We start from the raw sequence: 27,883 nt of genomic DNA, 5'->3' as shown, positions 1-27,883 counted from the left end.
GCAATTTTAAAAACATTTTACATCTGCATTGTAATTTGCATTACAAAAAGATATCTTAATTTCTAATATTTCAGTAAAAATGAAAAAGACATTTCTGAAATTACGGTCTGGATAAAATATACTTTAACATATTCTTCTTTGCAATTATTATGAGAAATTAACTCGCACAGAGAGAGAGAGAGAGAGAGAGAGAGAGAGAGAGAGAGAGAGACGAGAAAGAAAAGCTAGGTAATCGTGCGAGGTCGTCGCGAATGGACCATTTTAATGAATCAGTGTACGATTGCGCGGAGAAACGGAAAGTGGGATCATCGCAGAGGAAGGAAGTATAGCGTGGGCTGCCTTATCTGTACAACGTATCCCGGCTACGATAGCAGGATGCCATTGCCTTCTCTTCCTCGTCTCGCCTTTTCAGGATAGTTGGTTTCCCATCCTCTTCCGTCGTGTCATCAAAGATTAATGAGAGAATCGAGGGCACTGCGTGGAACAACGCGAGTCTGAAATATCGATGTTAGATGCTGCGATGAAGTAATTATTTCGCTATCTATTTAGATGATAACGAGAGAGACGTTAGCGTATCAATATTTAATATCTTCTTAAACTCTCCCAAATTTACAAGCACTTTTTTTTTTAAATATTAAATGTAATTCGTTACAGAAAAATTAATATAATAAATGTTTTATTTGCGATGTAAAAATGTGTTTCTGGATATTTATTCCGCGATTCTGAAAATTATTCACGATTGTTAATATCCCTTTGTAGGATTATATGTAACGATTGTGTGATTACCGATTATATAATATATATGTATATATAATTATCTCAAAAATTATATATAAGACTAAATTTAATATATAAATTTGTGTAAAGTTTGTTATTAATAGATATCAAAATAGATATTGCTTTACTTTAATACGAATTGAAAAAGTTTGCAAATATTATTGACATTTGGGGAGAGATCCGTTTATTTCTTAAACAACAGAATTTATAAAAGATCGTAAAAATACCAAGTGTGCTGCACGTGTGCAGTAACATAAGCATCGCCGGTATAACGGGTGTGCAAAAGTATCGTGACTCTCAAGGACTCAGATTGGAACAACAATGATTTGGAGCTCTCAATCTGTAAGCCTTCTGCGACGTTGCGTATAACGCGTACAAAAAGTATGATATCAGACGAACGGAACGTTGACCTGTGATAGAAGAACTTCTATGTAATTTATACTATGCCATTTATTTAAGAGAGAGAATATTTTTCATCGCTTTCTTAGTAGATGTTAAACGTCAAAAAATTATCTATAAATGGATAAACATATAGATCTTCCAAAATATTTCTTAACATTAAAGAATATTTAAATAATGCACTTCCATATATATTACATTTGACAACCAATCATTTACAAACTTTCTCAATAATATATTGAATATTTTATACATATCTCGTGTATAGGACAGCTGTATACACACGCTGAGATTCAGCATATAAATATTATATCTTTTATTATATTATATTTTTAGAAAATCAAACTTTTTTAGCAAAAAACACAGAGGACAGAAACTTGTCCAGTAATATTTTTTAAAAATTACGTTTCTTAGAGCGCAAAAAAAAAAGGAAAAAGAAAAAGAAAAAATCTCTAAGTCAGATTCCAACAACTTATCCAATTTGTCGACTATTCAGACCCACTCGTCTCTTTTCAAGTCCGTCGTTCCCTCTCTCCATGACTCTATGTACGGCACTGATGGGCACCTCGAACGGAGTCACAACTTGGCGAGCCGAGGTTCACTGAGCGAGAGACGCGTCACGAGGCGCGTCCGCACCGCGTTTTTCATTTTCCGCTTCCGAATTTTCCGTATAGGTGCATTCGCACCTGAAGACTCCGCACGAGTCTGCGTGTGACATGTGAAAAAAGGATCGGGTTCAGTGACACAATAAGGAGAGAGAGGAGAGTTTCGCAAGTTGAATTCAGCAAGAGAATTCCGACCGTTGCTGTGATCTCTGCGTACCATTCAGAGTGCAAGACTTCGAAGCGGCGCCTGTCTCGAAAAAAGAAGTGATATCTCATCGGCTATTAAAGTAGCGCTGCTCCAGCGCGTGAATTTAACATAGGTGAGCTCTATTAGAGAAAGATGATACGACAATTGCTGATATTAAAGTTAAAATGAGAATCGCTTTTCGCTCTACAGGTGTGCGGAAGTGTTTGACAACGATTGTTGTGTACTTGATCGAGAAATAAGAAAAAAAGAGAGAGAGACTCTCTGCGTACTTTGAAATTTGATACATTATTTAGAATTTTAGAATCTCGCCGGCATAAAATTATTCTGAGATATTTATTAGCTGATATCATAACTTGCGTACGCGTGTTTTTCTATTTTTGTTCTGGATCTTGTTAAATAATTATTAAAATTAAGAATTATTAGTTATCTTACTTGTGCTTGTTTTTAAATGTCACTTAAACATTCACAGTGTAATAATTATTCTTAAAGATCATTGGCTATACATATATACATATTGATAATAATTTTCTTTACAGATATTTATATCGAACGATTCTTTATTACATTTTAGGACTATATTTTATTTTCATAGAAGGTCTCTGTCGAATCATCGTCCATGGCTTAACAATCATTGCGAAAAGTCCACAAAAACGGAGATAGAAAAAAAAAAAATCGGAAAGATGCTCCATGCTCATTACAAGCACTTGGCCATTGCTGCTTTCATTATTATACTTACTGTCTTAACAGGTATGTCTTAACATACATCTTAATTTTTTTTTTTTTTTTTTTTTTACGAAATAATTTAATGTTAGATTGAAATTTTTAATACATGCATTGCGCGTATCAAATATCAAAAATTGTGATTTACTCAAATTATTGAATATATACCATATTTTTAGGAATAATAATTTTTCAATTTCGTTTCAAAGCTGCTTGCACTATCACGCGCCATATTTTATAATATTGTTTTTACTTTATGTATTACAAGGACGATAGAATAAAAATTCTAATTTTTTTAGATGAACGAAATATCGTTCTATCCCATTTATTTCCCTTGTAACGAGAAGATTCATTTTATCCAATATGATTAGATAATGATATGACCTCGCGACCTGCTTTCCTTTTGAAATCGGCGAGTTTATTTCGGCTTGTAAAATTCAACTGTTCAATAAATATAGAGATCTTCGTATATATATTTTTTACTTTAAGATTATTCGACAAATAACGCGATTGCGTGAATTAAATTGCACTCGCGTACTTTTGTGTTTACGCATGTTGCAGCCTCGCTATATCAAAGATGTAAAGAACATTATTCTGGATCTAACAAGTTACCTTTTACAAATTTTTTTATCTGCGATATCAATTCGAAACCGTGCGATTCGTAATTTGAAGATATTAAATACAATATGATATTCAATGTCAGTGATTGGAAGTTTAATGAAAGAATGACCTATCTCGACATTTTCTTTAGAAAAGAGCCGGTTTCAAAGTCGTCGAGAAACTTACAAGTAAAATATAGCTTGCACTCCAGAGACACTTCTCTTCTTGCATTTCGACAGCTTGATGATATTTTCCAGAGCTGTCTTCTCTCATAAACATCCGGTTGTCTCTCGCGATAGCCTCTACCGGTAGTAGAACGTTTCTTGATAACTGGCGCGTTCTAGCAGCGTTTGAAACGATTCTAAAAAAATTATACTACATTCAAAATTATTATCTCCTCCGAGCCTAAAAAGCAACAGATCAGGAATCATTAGAGAATCACTTCGTCTTATGTAATTTATTCTATTATAAATTTCGAACATTTCCTCTTTTATTCTCTGTTATTCTCTATTTGAGTCATATATTTGTTTGAAAAATGATACATAAATTTCTTACTTAACATTCGTTATCGCACATTAAATAAATGTCTAAACAATTAGAATATTTCAAACATTTTATTTGTTTGCAGGCTCTGCGAATTCTCAGTATAGACCAAAAGATCCTTATAGAGGGCCGCCTAGAGGTAAGATTTTAAACTTTTCAAAATTTACTTTTTATTCACTGCCGATATAATTTTTTTGCGTTTTTCTTACAAAAGAATCATAAAACTATTGCATTGCGCGGTATCATTAGCGATCTTATCCAACGACAAGAAAATACGATTAAACTTTTACGACAATTAAGACGTCTCGCGCTATAGTAATATAATTATATACAGAAAATACGAAAATAAAGATGGAGGTGTTATAGGATCGATGCAGAGAGGCGATATGTCGCCTATGGAGGTGATGACAGAGCGTCATAATCGGCTAGGGCCGACCATTCCTAAATCAAGAGGTAGTTGCGTAGACAAAAGTGTAAATACATGTGACATATTATTCCGAAAGAGATAATTAGCAAACACACACACACACACACACACACACACACACACACACACATATCCTGTAGTTATTTTGGTATAAAAGATCGCTAATTAAGATCCTTTATCATGGTCCTTTATCACAATGAAACATTTTTATCCAACGTTATAATCATAGTATTAAATTTTTTTTTTTTTTTTTTAATATGGACATTAATGTGTAAATAAATACGTTTACAAGTGTTTGCGATACTTATTGATCTTCCCATATAATGTGGTAAGGGTATCGTACATAGCGCTAATCGACGCAAACTAACCGGTAACTGGGAAATTGTACCCTCCTCCATAATACCTAACGCATATCGGCATGACATATCGGTATGCAATGGTGTCTAACAAAATCGGCATATATCGAGTTGTAAAAAAATAACGAGAGCTTTTTTTTGATGCAGGATCTCACGCGAAGAGACCACATCCCTGTGAGCAAAGCTCGTGTTATCCCGCAACCGGAAACTTGCTGATCGGTCGTAAGGATAAATTGAGCGCCTCGTCGACATGCGGCCTTGCGGGTCCTGAAAGATTCTGCATCGTTTCCCATCTTAAGGAAAGAAAGAAATGCTTCTTCTGCGACGCGTCGCTACCCAAGCAGCAACACAACATCGAAAACATTGTCAGCGGGTAAGATTAGTTTGTACCATCGCTGCAATCTTATTTATCGTACACGTGATGAATAATTACAATAATTCCTATAATTACTTTAAAATAATAATAAATAATGTAATATTTATATTACATTTATTATATATATATATATAATCACAAGATCAATATAATAGAAGTCTGATATACAATTAAATCACATAAATATGCATATTTTAAAATTATTAAAAAAATATTTATAAATTTAAGCTCGTGGTGGCAAGCCGAAAACGGTATAGAAAATGTCACGATACGCTTCGACCTCGAGGCGGAGTTTCATTTCACGCACATCATCATTCGCTTCCAAACTTTCCGACCAGCTGCCATGCTGATCGAAAGGTCGTACGATTTTGGACAGACCTGGCAGGTATACCGGTACTTCGCTCACAATTGCGAGCACTATTTTCCCGGGATTCCTACCCATCAACCTCAAAGATTAACGGACGTCATTTGTGAGACAAGATATTCGGCTGTGGCACCATCCACTGGCGGCGATGTAATTTTCAGGTAAGAAATACATAGAAAATTCTTTCCTTTATTATTTATTATTTATTAAATTATATCTTATTTATCGTTTATTTATATTTTAAATCTTATTGTTTCAATGTATTGTACGCTTTTATTTAAACTCTCTTTTGCTTGCAATTGTGCGCCATGATTATATAGTAATTTATTATGGTAACTATTAACTATTCGATAAACTTGCTATTAATTCTTGCACTGATACATTTCAGGGTATTGCCGCGAAATTTGGACATTGACAATCCCTACTCGAAGGAAGTGCAAAATCTCCTAAAGATAACAAATCTCAGGATCAACATGACGAGATTACATACACTGGGCGACGATTTGCTCGACGATCGAGCTGAAATTCGTGAGAAATATTATTACGCCATCCAAGACATGGTAATTCGTGGTTCCTGCTCCTGCTACGGACACGCTTCCCGATGTTTACCGTTGCCCGGAGTTGCCGACGAGGAGAACATGGTCCACGGCAGATGCGAATGTACTCACAACACCAGGGGACTCAACTGCGAAAATTGCGAGGACTTTTACAACGATCTACCATGGAAACCCGCGGTCGGCAAACAGACGAACGCCTGTAGGCCGTGTAATTGCAACAATCACACCACTTCGTGCCACTTTGACGAGGCGGTTTACGAGAGATCGGGAAGAGTGTCCGGCGGAGTCTGCGACGATTGCCAGCACAATACTCGAGGCCAGAATTGCGAACAGTGCAAACCATTCTATTATCACGACATGACGAAAGATATCTCCGACCCAGAGGCTTGTCAACGTGAGTTTTCAATTATTTCAGTCAATTGATATGTCTTTATACACTGTTTGATCTAAATGTAGTTTCTTTAATAATATTATTTAAATCATTACATTTCTTACCCCTGCCTCAATTTTATAAATAGAGATAAATGTAAATAATGTACTGGAGATTGTAAAATACTAAATTTGAGATATTGTAGACTTACCGCATCTTCTCCCTCGCAGCTTGCGACTGCGACCTTGGTGGATCCTTGGACGACGGAATATGCGACTCGAGAACGGATCTTCTCAGTGGTGACGAATCCGGACGCTGTCACTGTAAAGCGAACGTCGAAGGACGTCGTTGCGATCATTGCAAAAACGGTTTCTGGAACTTTGATCCCGACAGTCCTGAGGGTTGTCAAGGTAAAGAGATGATGATTATAATTGTCCGAAAATCCTCCGTGTCATCTATTGAAAAAATAATATCGTGTTTTCATATTTTTACATAAAATAATATTTAAATAAAATTTTTTTTTATTTATTTTAATTATATGAGATAAGAAGCCTTAATCTCCCTATATGTTGGTTATTTCATTAATGATTAAACTCGTTATCACACATTTTCTTTAACGCGACTTGTGAATCCAGTGAATCCAACTTATCTTGATAAGATCAAGCGACTCCGATACATATTCGACAATGAGTTCTCGAAACTTATACAAAAAAGCCGATTATTTATAAATTATACAGCCTGTACCTGCAACACGTTGGGTACCGTCGACAATCAGGGCTGCAACGTGATGACTGGCGAATGTACGTGCAAGCGTTACGTCACCGCGCGCGACTGTAATCAATGTTTACCGGAGTACTGGGGATTATCCGAGGACCGCGACGGATGCAAACCCTGTGATTGCGATCCCGGCGGTTCCTACGAGAATTCTTGCGACGTCATTACCGGCCAGTGCAGATGTAGACCGCACGTCAATGGGAGAACCTGCAATCAGCCGGAGCAAAGTTATTACACTGGCTCGCTAGACTTTCTTATTTATGAGGGAGAATTGTCCAGGGCTACCGAAGTGAGTTTCATTAAAAGAGAATTTTGAATTGGTTTTAATATGATTTATTAATATTATTGTCGAATATATTATTCTTAAGTCGCTTGCAAAAAATGATAAAACAAATAAAATCGTAAAATAAAAAAAGTAACAAGTATAAAACAATTGTAAAATAGCTACTGTATTTTTTTTTTTTTTTTTTATATTAAGCTACTGTATTATTTTTTTATATATAAAAAGCACAAATATTAATAAAAGCATAAATAGTATTAAATCCGACTCTAGAATTTTATGAACCAATTAATTATCTGTTTGTTTAAATTCTCGGAATTATTTTAAGATGAAAATGCAATTTCTTTTTCAGAACTGTCAAGTAGTAATCAGGGAACCTTACCGTGACGGCAGAAATAGCACGTGGACCGGCACGGGTTTCATGAAAGCTCTCGAAGGATCAGTATTGAACTTCACTATCGACGACATTCGCAGATCTATGTGGTACGACGTAATCGTGCGATACGAACCGATACACCTGGGAGTTTGGGAGGACGTGCAAATCATTCTTGAGAGAGACAGTCCGCCGAATCCTACTGGGCCGTGCGCCGATTGGAGACCCGACCAAGATCGTTTGTGGACTCAATTGCCCCTACATTCGAGAAGCGCCATGGCACAGCCGGCCGTATGTCTGGAAGCGGGGAAACGATATAATCTGTTGTTGCAATTCCGTAAATTCACTAGTCACATAACACAGGATACTCCTTCGGCCTCCATCTTGGTCGATTCGGTAATATATATCTCGTTTTGATTATGTGAAATTATTAAAAAATATACATGTCGTCTAATCACACATACATATCTAGTCGCATAATGTATCTTCCATAATACATAGTGCTCGAATCGTATATTAACACAAATGTAAAGACGTGAGATAAATAGATGAATATTTATTATTCAAACTTAAGAATTAAATGATTAAAAGCCACTGTTCACATTTTTTTCTACATATTTAAATATAAATAAGATTTTTCCAACGATTCATGCCACAATGATGAATGTTTCATTATCTGTGCTTGTGTGATTTTTATAGATTGTTCTGAAACCGAGAATAGAGGTAATACCTTTCTTCAAGATACCGGGTCTGGGTGAATTGCGCCGTCAAGAATATGAACGATATCATTGCAACGAATTCTTTAACGATGTCAACAACGTGTGGAGTAACGTACCCGACATCTGCAAAAAGTATCAGAATAGCATCGGCTATTACGTTTTCGATGGTGCTCATTGTAAGTTGTCATACATAATGTTCGATGTCATTGCTTGAATTATGCATTAAATGAAAGAAAAATCGCGATGGTATTCACCGGTATAATTGATCTCTATGGTGGAAGAATCGTTGCAACTTTTTGATTCGCGCTATATTTTTTAAATTCCCATGCCCATGCGCTACTTAATTTTTCTCACGAGCGGGAATATTAAATTTTAGCTTGCGAGTGTAACCCGACGGGTTCCCGGAGTCTTCTATGCGAGAATTACGGCGGGATGTGTCCGTGCAAGTCTAACGTGGTCGGCAGACGTTGCGACCGCTGCGCACCGGGAACGTACGGATTCGGGCCCGAGGGCTGTATCCCTTGCGACTGCGACGGCGTAGGTGCCCTCGATAATTTCTGCGACGTCGAGACCGGCCGCTGCAAGTGCCGTCCCAACACCTATGGTAGAACCTGCGGACAATGCGAACCCGGCTTCTGGAACTTCCCGCACTGCCAGCGCTGCGAGTGCAATGGACACGCGGATAGCTGCGATTCCAAGACTGGAGCTTGCATCAATTGCCGAGACTCCACCACCGGACACAATTGCGACCGTTGCGTCGACGATTTCTACGGCGATCCGCGAATCGGCGTAGATATACCTTGCAGAGCGTGTCCCTGCCCAGGTGAGCGCAATTCTCTGTTGTTGAATTGTATATTGATTAGTAATTTTAATTTAGCGCATTCTCTTTTTATCGAAATAAGGCATATAAAATTTGTTATTCACGCGTCTATAATTATACGTGTATAATTTGTATATTTTCTCTTTTTTCTTTCAGGAGCAAAAAGAGTCAAATATTTTTCAACAATTTTAGTAACAATAATAAATATGAAAGATTGAAAAGTCAGTTCATTATGATACTTATTTATAAAATAAAATATTATATATTTGTTGCATTGCCGTATGTTACAGGTACTCGCGAATCCGGTCATTCCTACGCCAACAGCTGTTCGTTAGACTCTGTAACGCAGGACGTGGTATGCGAATGTTTCGAGGGATACTCCGGTCCTCGATGCGAGCATTGCGCTGAAAATTACTACGGAAATCCGGAAATACCCGGCGGTAACTGCGAGCTGTGTAACTGCAATAATAACACTGATTTACGTCGAGCTGGTAATTGCGATCCGCATACCGGTCATTGCCTTCAATGTCTCTTCTACACCGATGGTCCCAATTGTGAAATTTGCAAACCCGGATTCTACGGAGACGCCCTTCAACAGAATTGTCAAGATTGTAGATGCAACGTGCTGGGCACCGATAAAACCGCGGGACCGTGTAATCATCGTACTGGACAGTGTCCGTGTTTACCACACGTCATAGGACAGCTTTGCGATTCTTGCGAAGAGAATCATTGGAGGATAGCCAGCGGACAAGGCTGTGATCCTTGCGAGTGCGATGCAGTTGGAAGTATTTCAGACAGGTCCGTTAAAAATATGCAATTTATCATATTATTCATGTGTGTGTAAAAAGATATATTTATTTGTATCATTAATTGTAATAATATTAATTTAATTTGTATTATATATTAATTTTTTGCTATTAAGCAATTTTTGGATATTAAGCATTTTTTTTTTCTAAGTATTTTATCTTTAACAGATCTAAAATTAATTTTTTTTAAATAAAGATTTTAATACTGAAATAGTTTAACCTTTTCTTCTTTTTTCAATTTAAAAAAGCAGATTGTATTATCTGAAGAACATCAATCCAAGACAAGATTATATAAAACAGCCGATAAAAAATGAATATATTTTATGCGTAGATGCAACCCCTTCGACGGAACTTGCGAATGTAGACCAGGATTCGGCGGCAGACGATGCAATGAATGTCAGACAAATTTCTGGGGCAATCCGAACGTGGAGTGTTATCCATGCGAATGCGATGTGATCGGTTCTGCTAGCCAGCAGTGCGACAGAGAAACCGGTCTGTGCGTTTGTCACAAAGGGATCGGTGGTGAAAAGTGCGATCAATGCGATCGCGGTTACCACGGCGAGGCACCGCAGTGCAGTCCATGTGGCGAATGTTTCGATAATTGGGATCTGATACTAGACGGTCTGAGGAATAAGACAAACGCTGTTATCCAGGAGGCTTCGAGGATACAAAAAGTTGGCACAACCGGCGTTTACAGTCAGGAGTTTGACGACATGGACGAGTCCTTGAACGAGGTCCAAGATTTGATCGGCAACACCACCATCAGAAGCCAAGACTTGGACGTGTTAGACGATTTGGCCGTTGAGTTAGCAAAAAATATCTCCGATTCGGCAAAGCAATTAGAGGAAGCAAACAATGTTTTGGAGAATCTCAGTCAGCGTGTCAATCTTGGCGATGTCGCGCTGAAAAAGTTGCGAAACAGAACCGATAGCTTGCACAAAGCCGCCGCCGATCTGCGAGAAAACGCCACCAGGTTGCAGGAAGAGAATGTGCAGGGTGCTCTCAACGTGACTCAACAAATGGCCGAGCAGTCCAGGCAGGCCGAAAAAATGGCGAACGATACCAGCAGTGTTCTGGCCGACGCGGAACGTTTTCGCAAACATACCGAGAATCTTTTGGCGAAAAATCGCGTTTCCGTAGACGAAGCGCAAGAGAGAAACAAGGAATCGTTGACGAAGCTGAACGAAAAACTGAAAACGTTTGCTATGAATATACCTGAATTAAATCTGCAGATGTGCGGCAGCAATGTGACGGATTGCAGTATCGTCTGCGGTGGTGCAGGTTGCGGCTTTTGCGGAGGTTTGTCTTGCGACGTCGGCGCGGTTAGCAAAGCCAACCAGGCTCTGGATGTCGCCAAGCAGCAGGCTGCTAAAATCAAGAGTCACAAGGAGGAGGCCGAGCAGCTGCTGCGTAATGTAAGTATTACTAAAAGCAATAATGTATACTATAATTTGCTTTAAGATTTTACGAGAATCTTAATTTCTCCGTCATTTATCCACTTTTTTCTACAATTATATGAAATCCGCGGTTTATTCGATCAATCCATCTTTTCAGATGAGTCAGATCAAGCAAGACTCGACAGCGGCGAGATCCAACGCTCAAGACGCCTTCAACTACGCGTGGGATGCGCGCAATCGCTCTGACAAGATCACCAAGGATCTGTCCGACATAACAAAGCGAATCTGGAGCACTCTGGACGAAGATCAGCCCACACCGGCCATGGTGAGAGATCTCGCGCAGGAGGTTCTGGCAAAGAATATTCAACTGGAGCCGGATGAGATCACGCGGTTAGCCGATCGCATTAAAAGTATCGTCGGTTCGCTCACTGACTCCGAGAAGATACTCGCCGATACCAGAGACGACCTTCGATTGGCTCACGATCTCGAGGAACGCGCCAAACGCGCCAAGGAGACGGCTCTCGAGAAACAGGTTTTAGCGAACAAGGTGAATGTATTGTTGAACGATGCGCAAAAGGCTCAACATCTGGCGCAAAACGCTATCGACAAGGCGGAAGCTGACGTGTCCAAGTCTCAGAAGGATCTGGCGGACATCGCCGATGTGACGAAGGCCGCTCAGATCCAAGCAAATAGCACCACTCAATCGGTGGAGGCACTGGACGGTCGTCTGAAGCAATTGCAGACGCAATCCGCGAAAAACGCCTTCGTCCTGGCGGAGATCGGCGTGGAAGCGAAAAAAGTCGCTAGCGAGGCGCAGGTGATCGACGGCAAGACGAAGAAACTGTCGGAGGAGTACAAGCGGGCGGACGAGTCGCTGAATCAGCGGATGAACAAGAGTAAGGGCGACATATTACGGGCGAAGAGGCTCTTGCAGCGTGCCTCCGAGCTGACGGCGGACACGTCGACCAAGTCCAAGGACTTGGACGGCATGGAAAGCGTTTACAAGGACAACGAACGACTGCTGACTGATCTGATGAGCGACATCGACGCGCTAACAATGGAAATGGAAAGACACCTGGCGGAGATCGAGCAAAAGTCACAGTTGTATAGACAGTGTTCTGCTTAAAACTGGCTGCAATTAGTAATGGCAGTCATTAGTATCTCTCGAAAGAATTTCGTCTGTAAAGTATACGATACGTATGATAATAACGCGGATATATTTTTTTTTTCTCAGTTATTATATTCAACACACAAACTTCGGCGATATAAAGTCGCTCACTTTACAGACGAGATCTCTTCCAATGCACATCTTATACTGAGAAATTTTATCCTTCATAAGATCGGTGCTTTATACATGTGCAATAGCTGTGGTTTTTATTCTGATTTATAGAAAACGGATGTGCGTATTGCATGTATATTGTTTATTGTATTATGCAATCGCAAGTTATATTCTGCATAGAATTGCAAGAGGTAAAGAGATTATTATAGTGCCATAAATGTAAATGGAGGAGCCATTAGTAGTTGTAAAGAAGACGATCGTACGTGTATCGGTTACTACATCGTGTCGTTTCAAGCGAGATCGTCAGCAAAACGCCACTTTCTCTATTCTCGTTAGCTTTGCTAAATTTTCTAATCCCTCTTTTGCAATCTTTACATCTCGTAACGACAGTTTTTTATACTTTATATACACACATTCTATATCCATTGATATATGTATTTACGTTATTTTATTATACTTGGTACTTAAACAAAAATAAACTGCAGCGAAGTATTCCATAGATGATACAGTAAAAGTAAGAGTGTCGCGTAATGTAAATAACTAAAATAAATATAACGCAGGATTAAGAGATAATTAATATAAATATTCCGCGACACGATTATACTCTATCGAAGACTTTTGCAAAATATTCAATATGTCGCATATACATATATTTCACTACATATTTTATCTTCGAACGAACAAAATGTAAGGTGGCCTTATCGCAGCGCCTGTAAATAATTACAGATCGCTCCAACATGTAAATATCTAAAGTTACATTCGTATAAATTCACACGACATTGTCTTTTCTTCTTCATTTCTTTTTTTAAATTTAGCATTTTTTCTCTTGCGATTTTAATCTCAATTCCTTAATTATAAGAATGACAGAAAGCCCCGTAAGATGTAACATATACCAAGGAAGACTGACGAAATTCGTGTAATTATTCTGGCGATATGAAAGCGGAAAAAAAGTAAGATTCGTTATTTGTCATCACGCGATCGAGCCTCATACATATACATTGTATCGAATATCGTTGAAAATTTTCTCTCAAATGAGCGAAACGATGCTATGATTAAACCAAAAAGAATTCAAGAATTATATTTAATGGCATATTACGCATAATTATATTAATATTTTACCATATAATATAATATTAATTGAAATAAATGAGAGTTGTGCCAAAAGAAAAAAAGCAAGCGATCACTTCTTTAATTATGTATTATCATATTTTAATTATCATATTTTATTGTATTTTAATATGAAGTGTCTCCATTGCTATTATATATTAAAGATCTGCAATTTACGATAATCACTTATCTTCGTCCTTGCGACTTATTGTGGTATCGTATAAGGAAATTGTCGGAGAAATGTCACAATGATAAAATATACTTTCCTGTTATATACTACATAGATATATGTCTCGTTAAATATAATGCAAGTACTCTAATAATGCGTCTGCTTAATGACATTTATGAAAAGTAGCTACAATTATTGTGTGTATATGAAATAACGGCAATATGTTTCTCAAATCTTCCTCAACACTATTCTAATGCATTCGATTCATAGGACCTAGAAATAGGTTTTGTCGTTTATTATTATAGAGTCTGGTTACGTCGGAGCCATGTGTGCTGATTATATTCTCCCTCATTGAATGTCATCGCAACATCGAATGCTTCTGTTCCGATTTCGAAGGAGTTCGAAGCAGTTCGTTATAGCAGTCAGCTCTCTCAACCCTAGTAACGCGTAAAGAATGCTCTATTTGTCATTTCGGCCCGTTTCTTAAAGTCGCCCTTTTTCCCTTTCAGATGAGAGCCTACGCACACTACGCTCGAATATTTCATGAATAGCGCACTGTTCAATTCAAATGGCGTATGTTCAGCGCAGTCGGCGCACAATGGGTTCATTCAGTATGTGAATCAGTGGTTCTCCATAGAGATGAAGGAAATGAAACGCGGAAATGCTTGAAAATTATAATTGCAAAAAAGATTATCGTCAATTTTCCTTTAAAAAAAAAAAAAAAAAAAAAAAATGAACTTTGGATTAGTTTTTTGATAGATATAAAAACGCATGGCATGAATATTATCATTATTTGTTAAATATATATATATTCCAATTTTACGCAAGGCCAATAATTAATAGAAACAGTGTTAATTCAAGTAATTAACACGATATATGCGTATTATAATTTTTTTTTTGTAGCCATATTTTACGAAGACAGAAAATCTGATTTCTTAAAAAAAAAGTTACAGAGAGATTTTAAAGAACATCGCGAGACGTGTAATAAATGTATCTTCATTAAATTCTTCTAAAGCATTCAAACACATTATCTTCAAAGGGAATTTTTATTCTCTGTTGCTTTGTGGCGTCGAGAATTCGACGTGCGCTTCACACGATTGACCCGCACTTTAATCCTTCACTGAAAACTAAAAGCAAAACACGCGATACTATCGCAGTGCGTGACTAATGATGCACTAGTACATATAGCGAATAATTAATAAATTATAATACATTATCCAAGTAGATCTCTTATATGGTGTAGCAAAAATTTCATTATAAACCATCACGTAATGAATAGTCACGTGTTTCTTTTTTAATCACGAATTTTTAAAGGTATACCTGTATCTGTACGATATCAATTACGAAATCTCGAGAAACTTGTTAACTATAATCTTGAAGATGATAACCAATGTCGATGTATCAGTCGATCTATTGCGTGTATCCAGTTTGATTACACCGACTCTTTGGGTATTTACTTTCCAGTATTTGACATCGTAGCGATTCATTGACTAAGCAATATATATTTTTTCTTACAAAACATTCCTAATTCAGCGAGTTATTCGATGGTAGAAATTGAGGCTTATTATGCAAAAATTGTCTAGCTCTGGTAAAGAACAAAAGATACACATCTTAAAAATAATTCTAATTTATTTATTATACAAATAACGCGCATTTAAAATACGATATTAGATATTATGTTTTATACTAACATACTCCATAAACCAATAAAATAAAATATCTCTTTAAATTTCTCAAATCCAATTTTGCTCGAGATATGTTCATTTTTGTATCTTGTTCCGTGTTTTTTTCCGCATACTTATGCGGTTAATCACAAAAATAATCTACAACACTTGCACATCTTTAGGGGAGCTTCTAATCGGCGCAATTAATCACTTACTAGATATGAATTATATTTAATGCAAAAGAAATAAAAAAACATTTCATCTGTGTATGATTATGTTATATAAATATTCCGCATCTTTTTTTCTATTTTATAAGTTTATTCAATTTAAATACCAATTTAATAGAAAAAGCTCAAGAGTTTTAAATTTTCATCTTCGTAGAATGGATAAGTTTTATATTGAGAGGACAGAGAGAGAGAGAGAGAGAGAGAGAGAGAGAGAGAGAGAGAGAGAGAGAAAGAAAGAGAGAAAGACGTGAGACAAAATCTCGTTCGTATCACTTTCCGCCGCGCTCGGTATATGATATCGAGTTTCCTTGCGACATTTCCCCCCCCCCCAACCCCACCCCACCCCATTACTATGCCCCGTAGAGTCCAAACTTACCTTTAATCAGCTGGAAGAGCTCGGCAGTCGGCTGATGCGCGCCACAGAGGGGATGAAAGAAGGCAAGTAGGGTGAGTTTATTTGTCGAGGGCCACTCCTTCCGATTGTTCGGTGGCCCTTTGTGGCCGTTGACAGCTGCTGCCTACGGACGTAAGTCACATTCGCTTTCGCCGATCGTTCGAGAATCGGGAAAGAGCTAACAAGTTAGTCGAATGTCGGTGCGACGGTTGGCGTATTCCTCATCGCAGATTTCACGTGTGAACCGAAGACAACTTGTGATTCGATGTATGTCTGAAATGAAATAAGTGTTTAGAATACTTTTGTAGATAGCAGTGTATCTTGGACGTTTATATATGCTTCCTATAGTAAATGAGACACGTGCCGCCTGCGCAATAATTCACGTGCGAGTATTTTATTTGTCACATGTTTCAGAAATATGTAAATACGCGGAGCACGTGCATCGAAACGCGTGAATTAACTTTATTGAAATTCATAAACTGATACGCGAGACATTACTTTAGAAGAAACGATCTAGCCCTTACATAATTTAGACTTTAATTCCTTATATTACTCTTCAGGAAAATTATTATTACAGGTAACAATTACGTATTAAAATAAAATATTTGCAAAATTATATAACTATTATATTATTTTTTTATATATACACGTGTGTGATTTACGTGTATATTTATACTTTGAGTAAAGTGAAAATCAAAGGTAAACATAAGAAAAAGATGTGGATAAACATACTTCAATAATATCACGACGTGAACATACCGATAAGTGTTTCTGTACATTGCCGAATGATAGCTCAAGGACGGATTCTATGACTGATCTTTTTATTCTTTGTAACGCAATGTCCAAAATTTTTCTGCTTTCATCTTTAATTAATGCGCGTGATAAAATAATATGTGATTCAACGATGATCCATCTTTATCGATCCCTCTTTTTTGACACAATGCGGCCTTCTGTGTAAAAAGAAGCGAGGCGCGGTCCAAGTTAGTCGGATAAACCTTCGATCATGCAAGACTAAACAACGAAATAGATGAAAACAAAACGAAATGGAATATGATAAATAGAACGAACCAATAAAAAAAATCAAGATAATTATATATATATTATTAAAGTTTAGTATTCTCTTAGTCGCTATTTTTGAAACGTAAAGTGCATCAAGATTCTTTGTAAACTCGATACATCAAAGAACGCAAAAGAGAGAGAAATTTAATAAATCGATTCAGATTGAAACTGTAGAATTTTTATAATCTATCTCTCAATTCTCTATTATATAAATATAATTAATATCATAAAATATCATGGTATAATTGATATAAAGCATATTTTTCATTTTCTCTGTGCAGCAAAAAAATGGATTATTTAAACAAACCGTTTAAACAAAATTTTTATCGCTATTTAAAATGATTTACTATGATTAATCAATCATTTAGGATCATTTATTTAAATTAAAATGTACATTTACTTAAATTAAAATTACTGATATTATACTAATTTTAATACAAATTTGATTTTGTATCTCTTTTTGTGTTTTTTTTTTCTTTCTTTTTTAACATCTTTCGTCCAGAAATATTTTGACCAAAATTAATCATATATACGTTCTTCCAAAAAATATGTGATGCAATTTCGTCAGAGTTCTCAATAGATTAATTTTATTAATGTCGAAACAAAATGACAATTGATGATTACTGTGGTTACTGTGTAATTGTAGACACAATATATTATTATATCAATTATTCTATAGCTCGCATCATACATACATAAATTTAGTGTCTAAACACGTGATTTGATATTTAGAAATATGAACATAATTTTAGATCAGTATTGATAGGCATTATATAAATGCCAAAAGATTTAAATATTTCAACAACTTCAATCAAAAGAATCCAAAATCGAAATCGAAATAATGAATCGAAATTAGGCGCGAAGAACGGAAGAAAGCGGAAAAAAAGGACAAAGAAGAAGAAGAAGAAGAAGAAGAAGAAGGGGAGCAGTTAAATCGAGTGAGTTAGATAAGGAGACTTGTGATGTACTCGTAAAGGGTATTCGAGTCAACGGAGTTCGTCAGTCTGGAGACGAGCGTCTGCCGGTATAACGGAAGCAATTCAAGTGTTGACCGCAGTATAACCCACGATATTAGTTGATAAACAGATCGAAACAATAAAAGGACATAAGATTTAAAAGTTAAAAAAACAGAAAATAATAAGAATATAATAATAATCTTCAGATACAGGGACGAAGCGTTTATAAGAAATCTACTCTGCGTGGAAGAAACGATCTTTGAAATGGAGAGCAAATGGAAAATGCATGTTTTATTTTCGAGAACAACTTGGTTCAAAATGAGAGAACGATTTTGATGAAAAAAAAAATTAAACTAAAGCAATTAAAAATCGGTCACGAGATAAAGAGAAGGGACGAATTGCGTGATTTAATTGAGTGATCGCCATAAAATACTACAATAATTTTTGGATGAGGAATACCTCCCGAGGAACAGCTACGATGTAACGACGTAAAATGATTCAGCGAACTCTTTCCATTGGAGATCAAAGTTCAAGTTGTCGCGTTGCCGGTTAAACAAAGGGATCAGCATTCTGAGAAGGTCACAAAAATTTATCAGCGATTAACTTGTGTTTTTAAAGAGGAAGAGTGTTAGCAACGCGAGAAGAGATGTGGAAATGAATTGATGCGGCACGCACGATAAGAGGCGACTCTGAATATACATTTTGAAGAGTGTGTGTGCTCTCTTTCTTCTTTCTCTCTTCTTTTCGCGGACCGTTTCTCCAACATCAAGCAACATCAATCGCGAAAAGATTGAGAGTTAGCGGAAAGTAGACAGAAAAGTCAATGAACGAAGAGGAAAGTTGTCAGTCGTGTAAATGAATACGAATGAATGAGGAAAATCAGTGCGTAAACGCGAGAGAATCATTGGACGACTAATTGTGACACTTTATCCCGCAAGAGATAGGTGAATTAAAAAACACAAATCTGTTTTAAATATTACTATCTGCAGAAAATAAGAGGAACTTGTTTTAAAATTTTATTCTGATTTATTTCTCTATTCCCTTTTATTTTTACCTATCCATTTTAATCTTCATAAATCGGAAAAATTTTTAAATAAAGAAATCAGACATTTAAAAATATATAGAGATCGAGACAAAAAATCTTTCAAAACTAAGACATCATAAAGGAAAGTAAATTCTTTTGTAAGAATGTTTTTTTTTCTTTTTTTTACTTTCTTACAGCACGTGAGCCGCATTGACTTTCAACCTTTCGAAGAATGAGAGGAAAGAAGGGCCGCTTCCTGCACGTTCGATAAAAGATGGAGCATTTTGCGGCAAATAAAACGATCTTTGCTGCAGAATTTAATATTGAAATTACTGCAGAAGATGAAGACTACAAGCCATTCGCGCGATCTGTGACTATCGTTGCCGCTGCTTGCGCTATAATGTTCAGCATTATCGGAGTGTTAGGTAACATCCTTTATCCTATAGAGTCGTCTTTTTAGGTCCACCTACAGTAACTCTAAAGATTTAAATTATCGACAACGATCTCTGAGACACGGATATCTACATTCCAGGCAATCTAGTGACGGTAATTGCGTTATTAAAATACACCAGATTGAGACGACATGCCACCACGGCGTTTGTGATATGCCTCAGTATCTCCGACTTGATCTTCTCGGCGGTTAACTTGCCTCTAACCGCCAGTAGATATTTGAACGAAGCATGGATTCTGGGCGAGACTCTGTGCAAGATATTTCCCTTATTTTTTTACGGGAATGTCGCCGTGTCTTTACTCAGTATGGTAGCCATTACTATTAACAGGTAAGTTCCATTGAACGTACCTCGAAGCCTACACTCTTCGATATATGTATATAAGAAATATTTATATCTTGAGATAATTTTTAAGAATATACACATTATGCGGTAAAAACATATCGATTACAATATATTCTTAAAAATACTTTAAATATTTTGCGTTAGTAAAATAGCACACATGCGTGATAGATTCTTGATTCTTCTAGATATGTACTGATTTCACAATCGGACATCTACAATCAATTATATACCGGTCGCGGCATAACGCTGATGTTAATAGCCATATGGACTCTAAGCTTCTTGATGCTGCTGCCACCCTTGTTGGGTCTCTGGGGCACTCTAGGACTGGATTCAGCCACTTTCTCGTGCACCATATTGAAAAAAAACGGTTCCAGCCCGAAAAAGTTTCTGTTCGTTTTAGGTTTCGTTGTACCATGCGTAGTTATCAGTGTTTCGTATCTCTGCATATATTGGCGCGTGCGGAGTAGCCGGAAGAATCTTGAGGCACACGCCGCGGAAAGACGCGCTGGTAGACGAGGCGGTGGATTCCAACGAAGGGAGGATTCCAGAGTGACTAGACTCATGCTTACCATATTTCTCTGCTTCTTAATGTGTTTCATGCCATTGATGCTGGTGAACGTGATCGATGAGAAAATGAAGATCCCGATACTCCACGTAGTAGCATCCGTGCTCGCATGGGCCTCGGCGGTAATAAATCCTTTCATCTATGCCGGTACCAATAAACTGTACAGAGAAGCGTACAAACAGGTTCTATGTCCTGCCTCAAACAGAACACCCACGATCGGTCCTAAACCAGCGCATTCTCATTCGAGCAAAGTCTCGTCACCTCATACGACATAAAAATATCGTCTGCTTCAAGATGATTGATCGTAGATAAAGATAGTAATAAGTAAAAAGCTGATACATAATATTATTTTGCTTATCTTTTATAAAAAATTAAGCGTTTAAAAAACAGTAAAAAACGTAAAAATAAAATTTTTTTATAGAATATAAATGTAAGAGATTAGAAAAATCTAAAAACTGCAAATGCGAAAACTTGTGTTCGTGATTTCACAGAATAAGCGTTAACGAAAAAATAAGATTTTCATTTGACAAATCAAATATCTTTTTTTTTTTTTTTTTTTTTTTTCATGCAATCGGGAATAAGAAGTATAAAATTAACGTAGAAAAAAATACATATAAAAAATCTTATTTCTTGCCTTACATACACGGATACATTGTATCGCAATGTTACAATATAAAATGACACGTCTCTTTCGATAATATACAAAATATACATATACTTTTATTTAAAAAAAGTTTAAAAGTATAATAAAAATAAAAAATATAAATGTACATCGTAACAACATTGGCAAATTGAAACATATAAATACATTAAGAAATCTATATTGCGATTTAAAACAAAAGTATGATTCATATGTGGTATAAATCATACATTAAATGGTATATCTCATACATATAAAAGATTCATGATAAAACTCTTAAAAAAAAAATATGTCGATTTAAATGTTTGGATTTGTAAAAGATTACACATACATCTTCAGTTTACGATCAAAGCTACGCTTCAGAGCAATTTTGATTTTGCTGATAATGCGTTCAACAAAATTTACACTATAGATGCATATTAATACGATAATAATATATTTGTACTTGAAGAGAATGAGAGTATATTATCGCTTAAGTACTTAAGTCATGTGGATTTAGTCATGCACATCACAAAGGTACTATTAAAAAAAAAAAAAAAAAAAAAAAAGATTTTAATAAAACCAACAAAATGATTCGGATAAGATTAATATCTATGAATAAAAATAAAGAAATAAAAATATTTTTAAAAAATGTAGAAATAAGAAATGTGTGAAAATAAAACTATATTTTCTATTATATTTAAATAATACGTGATGCGTATATTTTATATTCGTGTCAATTCTTATAACTTTACCTTATCTTCATTACTGACCAATCATATATTAATCTCAGTTATTTTATGCTAAACATGGACGGAAATTGTATCAATACTTTGTAAAATTTACTTCTTACATATTACATTTATGCGATACAATTTAAATTTAGGATATGTCAAAGATAAAATGTAAATATGCTACATGAAAGGTGTGTGTGTGTGTGTATACGTACATATATATATACATACATACACACGTATGATGATAAAACCTATGAGATTCTCTTGTGAATACAATATTAAAAAAAAAAAAATAAAACTCGATGCTTTCATTAAACAAATAAAGATATACGTAATAAGATGCATAATAATATAATGTAATTACGTAATGTATATTATATGTAATTTACATTACGTAATATACATAAAAATATGTCAATTGAAATTAATTCAATTCCAATTCCGGTATATAAGGCTCCGTGATTGCGGTGATGGGACACATAGTCAAAGTATCCTACAAAAATGGGAATCGTATAGAATACATAGATATCTTAGTTAATAAATATTTCATATTTTTATAATAAATAAGAATTTCTTTTCTGTAATCAACGCGATATATAGAAATATACGTTATGTATATTGTTAAAAATATTTAATATAAAATCTCTCTCGAATTTTATTTTCTTACCAGTCGTGTAAGTTCATCGAATATCGGCCGCTCTTCGGGATCGTCTCGCCAGCAAGACGACACGACTTCGTAAATCGGATCCGGCACATCCAACAATTGCGGTAACCGTACACCTCGCGTAACCGCGTCCTCCACCTCACTGTCAAGAGTTAAAGTCGAGTACGGTGTACCACCCATGCTAAGTATCTCCCACAAAAGTACGCCAAACGACCAGATCACACCCGGTTGATGTTTCTTCTGCCGATCGAAGCATTCGATCGCCGTCCATCTGGCATACTTGACGTCTTCCAAAGAGTACTTGCCAATACCGTGACCAATAAGTTTAGGCGTCCAATCATTTGTTAGCCCCACACTTCGTGCGCAAAGGTGAGTATGAACGATCTTATAATCCGCCAGATATTGCAACGCGACCGCTATCGAGGTCGAAATGGACAGTATTCGATCTGTCGGAAACGCGTCCCCGGATCGCGCGCCTAACAGACGATTTTTCAAGATGTGCGGTGATGATTCGAGCACGACGTACAGCGTATCGGAGGTCTCGCAGGTTCCTACGAGTCCCGCGAGAAACTTCATGGAACCCGCTCGAATGCACACGTCTAATTCTCTCAGCATATGCTTCTTGTCGGATCCTTTCAAGGCGCCATCGGCTATGGTGTGAATCGTGACCGGATTAGAGGACCCATCATCCTTCGAGACAGTTCCAGCATGCAGAGTGCCGAATCGACCTCTGCGCACTACAAAACTATCGACGGATAGAGCGTTTCGCGGTATACTCCACACTTTTTTTTTCAATTCTTGATAATGATTCACTCTCTCGGGAATATCCTCCGGAATGTAACCCATGTTATCCACCTCGTATACCGGGCCTTGCAACGTGAGCTCTTGCTGCTCCGGCAGCTTTCGCATGTTAAATCTTTCGTGTCGCCGTCGCAATACAAAGTATAAGAATATGGAAGCGCCGAGCAGTATACTCAAGATTGTGATTGCTATGCATAACGCGAGAGCGGTCGAATCCATTTGACTCGTCGCTGTCGCTTCGCGATTGAGCACGTTATTGGCCAGATCGGAATAGGAACGTTGTATCTCCATCCTTATTCGAGAAATCACCACCAGGCCGACCTGTACGGATACAAAATGATTTTTCAATGGAACGTTATAGTATCCTCCAATCATCTTTCCGTCGCCTACGATGAATCTCTTGTATCTATGAAAGTCCGAAGGGTCGAATTGCGCAGTGATATAGTAATTTAAACCCTGTTTCGATGCGCTCTCATAGTTTACGTACTCAACATGGGGACCAATTGGAGGTATAGTGCCAGTTTGTACGACAACTACTTCGTACGCGCTGATCGGTCCGTATTCGCTGTGACCCTCGGTGAGCATGACGGTTACGGTGCTATCGCCACGTTCCAATATCTCGGGAGTGACTGGTTTATCGGGAGGTCCTATCAAGGTCCATGCCACGGCGTACGCCGGATCGCTAAGTCCTTGCGTATTACTGGCAACAATAGATACATTATACTTGGTGCCTGGTTGAAGACCTTTCAGGATCGTGCTGTTCGATGCACCTCCCTGAATCTGACTCTCGACGGGCGGTAAAACGTTACTAGCATGCGTTTTTATAGCGATAGCGCGTACAGTGTAAAAGGTAACATTCCCATTGGGTATGTCAGGCGGTTGCCACGTTACTACCAGATCATCTATGTCGTCCCTAGTTACTTGTATCCTCCTTGGTGGACTTGGCCCTAAAAAATAAATATTTATTTCTTTTTAATATACACATTTAGATATTTTATTCTGTTGCGTTAAACATGTGAATACAAATCGCGCAATTTTATTAAAACAAAATCTTTTGTATAGCAATATACAATGCGTTATATATTATATGTAATAAAACAATGTACTATATATATTAGATATATAGTATGGAAGTTACAAAGCGAAGAATTTATATTATTTGGAAATTGTACCTTGCTGACCAGTGGCATAGACGCTCATAGCTTCATAGCTGCCGCAATAATTATTAGGATCGTTGGTGCAAAGAACGTTACAGCTATTCGACGGACCTTTCTGACCAAATCTGCTGATGCAGTAACACAATTGCCCGTTCATCAATGCCGCGAACCTATATATAAAACAAAGGCATTTTAAAACCCCTTCCATACGTGTCAATGTATCTCACAAGCATTGTGAACTTACATATAATAACGAGAACGACATTTCATCGTACACTCGGCAGGTACGCTGGCGTATGTCAGTGTCGGCGATGGTAATTCGGGATCCGAGGCGGAACTGTGGAAACAGCCCTCGTACTTTTGAGCGCGCGTAAAATAAACACCGTAGATAAATAAAAGAAACGTGATCGCAGTCATCTCGAGCGTGGATTGGTTAATTTTCGGTTAAGATTCTCAATCGCTGCTCTCCTCCGCGTATCGTAACATATCGGTACGAGTTATTGGTTTGGAACGCGCGACAATAAGCGTATGAATCAGCGCGGGACGCGGTGACACAACGCGAGACGCACGAGACGAATAGGTTACGTTCGTCTCGCCAAATCGTACTCTGCTATCGAGGAGTCGCGGACGGTTCCCTTCGAGTCGCCAAACTCGCGTGCGCTCATCTTGAGTGATTCCCGCGTTCGTTTTTCAATGCTCCACGAGTTCATTCATGAGTAAATAAACAAAATCTCTCGTGTCTACGTTGACGCTACGTCTACGTACGCTCTAGCAAACGCGCCCATTGGTTATTGGTTCGCGTGCTGCACCCTATCATCTTTAAGTCAGGATCGTGGCGAACAATGAGTATATCCCGGAGTGTCCGATCGAATCCTTAATCCCGATTTACGTCCGTAAATTTTGTCGTCGTGTATTTATATACATGTATGAATTACTTTTTTATATTATCCATGAAAAATTTCAAGCAAAACAATCCCTTCAATTTGATAAAAAAATATATAAATATATGATTCTGCGACACTCTGCTTCTCCTTAATTATTACGGCACTGTACTATTTCATTAGGTGCGGCTACACTTTTACGTTACGCACTGACTATTTGTCACATACATAGATAGAGCATAGAGCACGATTGAATGGAATTCACGTCGGTAGCTATACATGTACCGAACCGGAAAATAGAACGATATTGTTCATGATAGAAAATGGCAAAATAAGAATAAATAACAAAAGATTAAAAGGCCTGCTGTTGTCAATTGTATTTTCCGTATTTCTCTCTAGCTCTTTCAATTCTTTCTTTTTATCTATATATATAATATAATATACATATATGTTTGCGTAATATATCGTAGTATTATATGTTATATACTTTTCCATACTCAAAATGAGACAAATATAGTATATCTATTTCATTTTGAGAATGTAAAAATATTTAAAATAATGAGCAATAAAAAAAAAACTTGTATTGTCTAGCAACTTCCATTTTCTGTGCGAGATACAATATATTTCGAAATAATATTAAAATCTTTTATAAAGTTATAGAGGGGCAATTTTAATAAGACTATTTTGAGATAGAGAGCGAAAAGGGAAATGGTGGGGAAAAAATAATTTTATTTAGTAAAATTTGCAAGAGAGCAGGTTTTCTTACCGATTAATTTATAAAGCTTCTGTTCGCGCTATTCTCGCCATATTTATTCTCGTTAAAATTAGGTTACAATCGAAGTTGAAGTGCGTCACCTCTAATCGAAACAGCTTTTCGGATATGGATAATTGCGGGCTGCGCAATATTGAAGGTCGCGCTAGCCAGAAGTGTTCGTAGATTACATCTTGATAGCATGATTATCGCAACCTCGCGAGGCGAAAGACCCTTGTGCATCGATTTTCGAGAAATCTGACGAGAACTCTTTTCATCGGCGAAATTCTTCGTTCGACGTCTTCGATACTTTTTACTTCAAGGATGTTGACAAGGCGTATTGTGTGTTGATGTTTTGCAAATTAATAGCAAATGGCTGCGGCAAGACCTGCGATAAATACACATAATTAAGAAATGAAATAGAACACGACCGTAAATTTTAAAAGTGACTTTTATTAGCTCCTCCGTTATATAATAAACTTGAATATCGCATAATAACGCAGTATTTTATCCATTCTATCGACAAAGTGTCATCCGTATTTTAAAATTCTATTGTTAACCGAATTTTAGGTCAATCCTTATAGATCGATACGATATTTCCATACACTCTGTAATAACGCGCAAAAGTGAGACAGAGATAGTTTAATACAATTTAGCGTCGGAGAGCTCATTTGCATCGCAATTAATAATACTTTTATGCAAATTAATATCCGATCCGCGGCCAATTGTATCCCTATGTAGATGCGTTCTTTCGTCGTTTCTCGATTTCTCGATCAATGGATCCGTCTTTTGCGGCCTTTTTTGTTAATAAATTATACGATTTTGTATGACAAATGTAAAGTTTCGAAATATCAAAACGCGCTGTTTTTACCATCAAAATATTATCGAACAGATTGTCATTGCTATATGTAAACTAATTATAGCTTCATTCTCCTTAAATTAAGCTATTTGAGTAAGATATTTTTTTCTTTTTTCTTTTGATAAATATATAAATGATATTACACAATTTTTTTTTCTATAAATGAAATCTTTCCTTATCAATTTAATAAAAATCATTATACAGAACGCGTTCTCGATATAATCGGGAAAAGAGTGATCTCTTGCAGAAATGAATCAAAAATACAAAATAAGATTCTTTCCCACCCGTTTTTTATATACTTGAATAATCTTCAACCATCTTACGCCATCAAACTTGTCTCACGCAACAATGATTATTATAATAATATATAGATAAAAAAAAATATAATTTTTCATTTAACAAAACAATTTAGAATAATTAAAGTTACTGAAAAAATATTGTATAAAATATTTAAATTATCTTTTTATTCCTTTGATATAAGTCTCTGTGTTCTTTGATATATATATATATATATATATATATATATATATATATTTTTTTTACGCATTCTGTATAAATGCCTTGTCAGATTTAATCGAGTGTATTAGGACTCTAATGTTGTAATAATGATTGATCGTCTTCTTCACACATGTATTGTATATATACAAGAGAGGAAGAATTTTTCATCGAACAATAAAAGCGCAGAATCAAAGAGCGCAGGTCTCT

At 36.6% G+C, this 27,883-nt stretch overlaps 3 protein-coding genes and 1 long non-coding RNA gene across 9 annotated transcripts; 2 read left to right on the top strand and 2 right to left on the bottom strand.

The window, feature by feature from the left end:
- Positions 1-283: 283 nt before the first annotated feature.
- On the top strand, positions 284-14,199 carry Lanb1 (laminin subunit beta-1). Of its 3 annotated transcripts, none has more exons than XM_070304630.1 (15): positions 284-525; positions 1,694-2,101; positions 2,582-2,736; positions 3,938-3,991; positions 4,783-5,008; positions 5,240-5,536; positions 5,764-6,326; positions 6,533-6,712; positions 7,040-7,365; positions 7,709-8,125; positions 8,429-8,624; positions 8,825-9,271; positions 9,559-10,066; positions 10,406-11,489; positions 11,629-14,199. In XM_070304630.1, the coding sequence occupies exons 3-15, from the start codon at positions 2,670-2,672 to the stop codon at positions 12,595-12,597; spliced, it is 5,334 nt and encodes a 1,777-aa protein (XP_070160731.1). In that variant the 5' UTR covers positions 284-525; positions 1,694-2,101; positions 2,582-2,669; the 3' UTR covers positions 12,598-14,199. The 3 variants fall into 3 exon arrangements, with proteins under 3 accessions (XP_070160731.1, XP_070160733.1, XP_070160732.1); XM_070304632.1 differs by having other exon boundaries at positions 2,561-2,736; XM_070304631.1 differs by lacking the exon at positions 284-525 and having other exon boundaries at positions 1,692-2,101.
- Positions 2,889-16,759, bottom strand: LOC138937933 (uncharacterized). 2 transcript variants are annotated; one of them, XR_011447598.1, is made up of 5 exons: positions 16,294-16,759; positions 7,739-8,026; positions 7,047-7,283; positions 6,514-6,757; positions 2,889-3,670 (listed from the first exon to the last, which is right to left on the bottom strand). It is a non-coding gene; the product is annotated as an uncharacterized lncRNA (long non-coding RNA). The 2 variants fall into 2 exon arrangements; XR_011447597.1 differs by lacking the exon at positions 16,294-16,759 and having other exon boundaries at positions 7,739-8,211.
- Tre1 (Trapped in endoderm 1) lies at positions 16,340-21,186 on the top strand. Of its 3 annotated transcripts, none has more exons than XM_070304635.1 (4): positions 16,340-16,578; positions 19,548-19,775; positions 19,883-20,129; positions 20,330-21,186. In XM_070304635.1, exons 2-4 carry the CDS (start codon positions 19,625-19,627, stop codon positions 20,982-20,984), a joined length of 1,053 nt encoding a protein of 350 aa, XP_070160736.1. In that variant the 5' UTR covers positions 16,340-16,578; positions 19,548-19,624; the 3' UTR covers positions 20,985-21,186. The 3 variants fall into 3 exon arrangements, with proteins under 3 accessions (XP_070160736.1, XP_070160737.1, XP_070160735.1); XM_070304636.1 differs by having other exon boundaries at positions 16,343-16,364; XM_070304634.1 differs by lacking the exon at positions 16,340-16,578 and adding an exon at positions 18,349-19,270.
- A 280-nt stretch (positions 21,187-21,466) lies between these two features.
- Positions 21,467-25,458, bottom strand: LOC138937764 (putative inactive tyrosine-protein kinase Wsck). Its single transcript, XM_070304341.1, has 4 exons — positions 24,932-25,458; positions 24,703-24,857; positions 22,733-24,477; positions 21,467-22,558 (listed from the first exon to the last, which is right to left on the bottom strand). Exons 1-4 carry the CDS (start codon positions 25,102-25,104, stop codon positions 22,490-22,492), a joined length of 2,142 nt encoding a protein of 713 aa, XP_070160442.1. The 5' UTR covers positions 25,105-25,458; the 3' UTR covers positions 21,467-22,489.
- Positions 25,459-27,883: the final 2,425 nt, after the last annotated feature.

This window comes from Polyergus mexicanus, unplaced genomic scaffold (genome assembly GCF_030449975.1).
Source record: "Polyergus mexicanus isolate NDT 795.1 unplaced genomic scaffold, iyPolMexi1.0 SCAF_11, whole genome shotgun sequence".
Lineage (NCBI taxonomy): Eukaryota > Metazoa > Arthropoda > Insecta > Hymenoptera > Formicidae > Polyergus > Polyergus mexicanus.
The sequence above is the reverse complement of the archived record's forward strand: the minus strand, read 5'-3'. Positions and strand labels throughout refer to the sequence as shown.

What these genes read in the sequence shown, in the direction of transcription:
- Lanb1 (XM_070304630.1), top strand. Translation starts at nt 2,670, where the DNA reads ATGCTCCATGCTCATTACAAGCACTTGGCCATTGCTGCTTTCATTATT. An exon ending in TATACTTACTGTCTTAACAG is followed by an intron (nt 2,737 to 3,937) that starts GTATGTCTTAAC and finishes ATTTGTTTGCAG; the next exon opens with GCTCTGCGAATTCTCAGTAT. An exon ending in TTATAGAGGGCCGCCTAGAG is followed by an intron (nt 3,992 to 4,782) that starts GTAAGATTTTAA and finishes TTTTTGATGCAG; the next exon opens with GATCTCACGCGAAGAGACCA.
- Tre1 (XM_070304635.1), top strand. Translation starts at nt 19,625, where the DNA reads ATGGAGCATTTTGCGGCAAATAAAACGATCTTTGCTGCAGAATTTAAT. An exon ending in CAGCATTATCGGAGTGTTAG is followed by an intron (nt 19,776 to 19,882) that starts GTAACATCCTTT and finishes TCTACATTCCAG; the next exon opens with GCAATCTAGTGACGGTAATT. An exon ending in GTAGCCATTACTATTAACAG is followed by an intron (nt 20,130 to 20,329) that starts GTAAGTTCCATT and finishes TGATTCTTCTAG; the next exon opens with ATATGTACTGATTTCACAAT.
- LOC138937764 (XM_070304341.1), bottom strand. Translation starts at nt 25,104, where the DNA reads ATGACTGCGATCACGTTTCTTTTATTTATCTACGGTGTTTATTTTACG. An exon ending in TGTCGTTCTCGTTATTATAT is followed by an intron (nt 24,858 to 24,931) that starts GTAAGTTCACAA and finishes TTTTATATATAG; the next exon opens with GTTCGCGGCATTGATGAACG. An exon ending in TCGATGAACTTACACGACTG is followed by an intron (nt 22,559 to 22,732) that starts GTAAGAAAATAA and finishes CCATTTTTGTAG; the next exon opens with GATACTTTGACTATGTGTCC.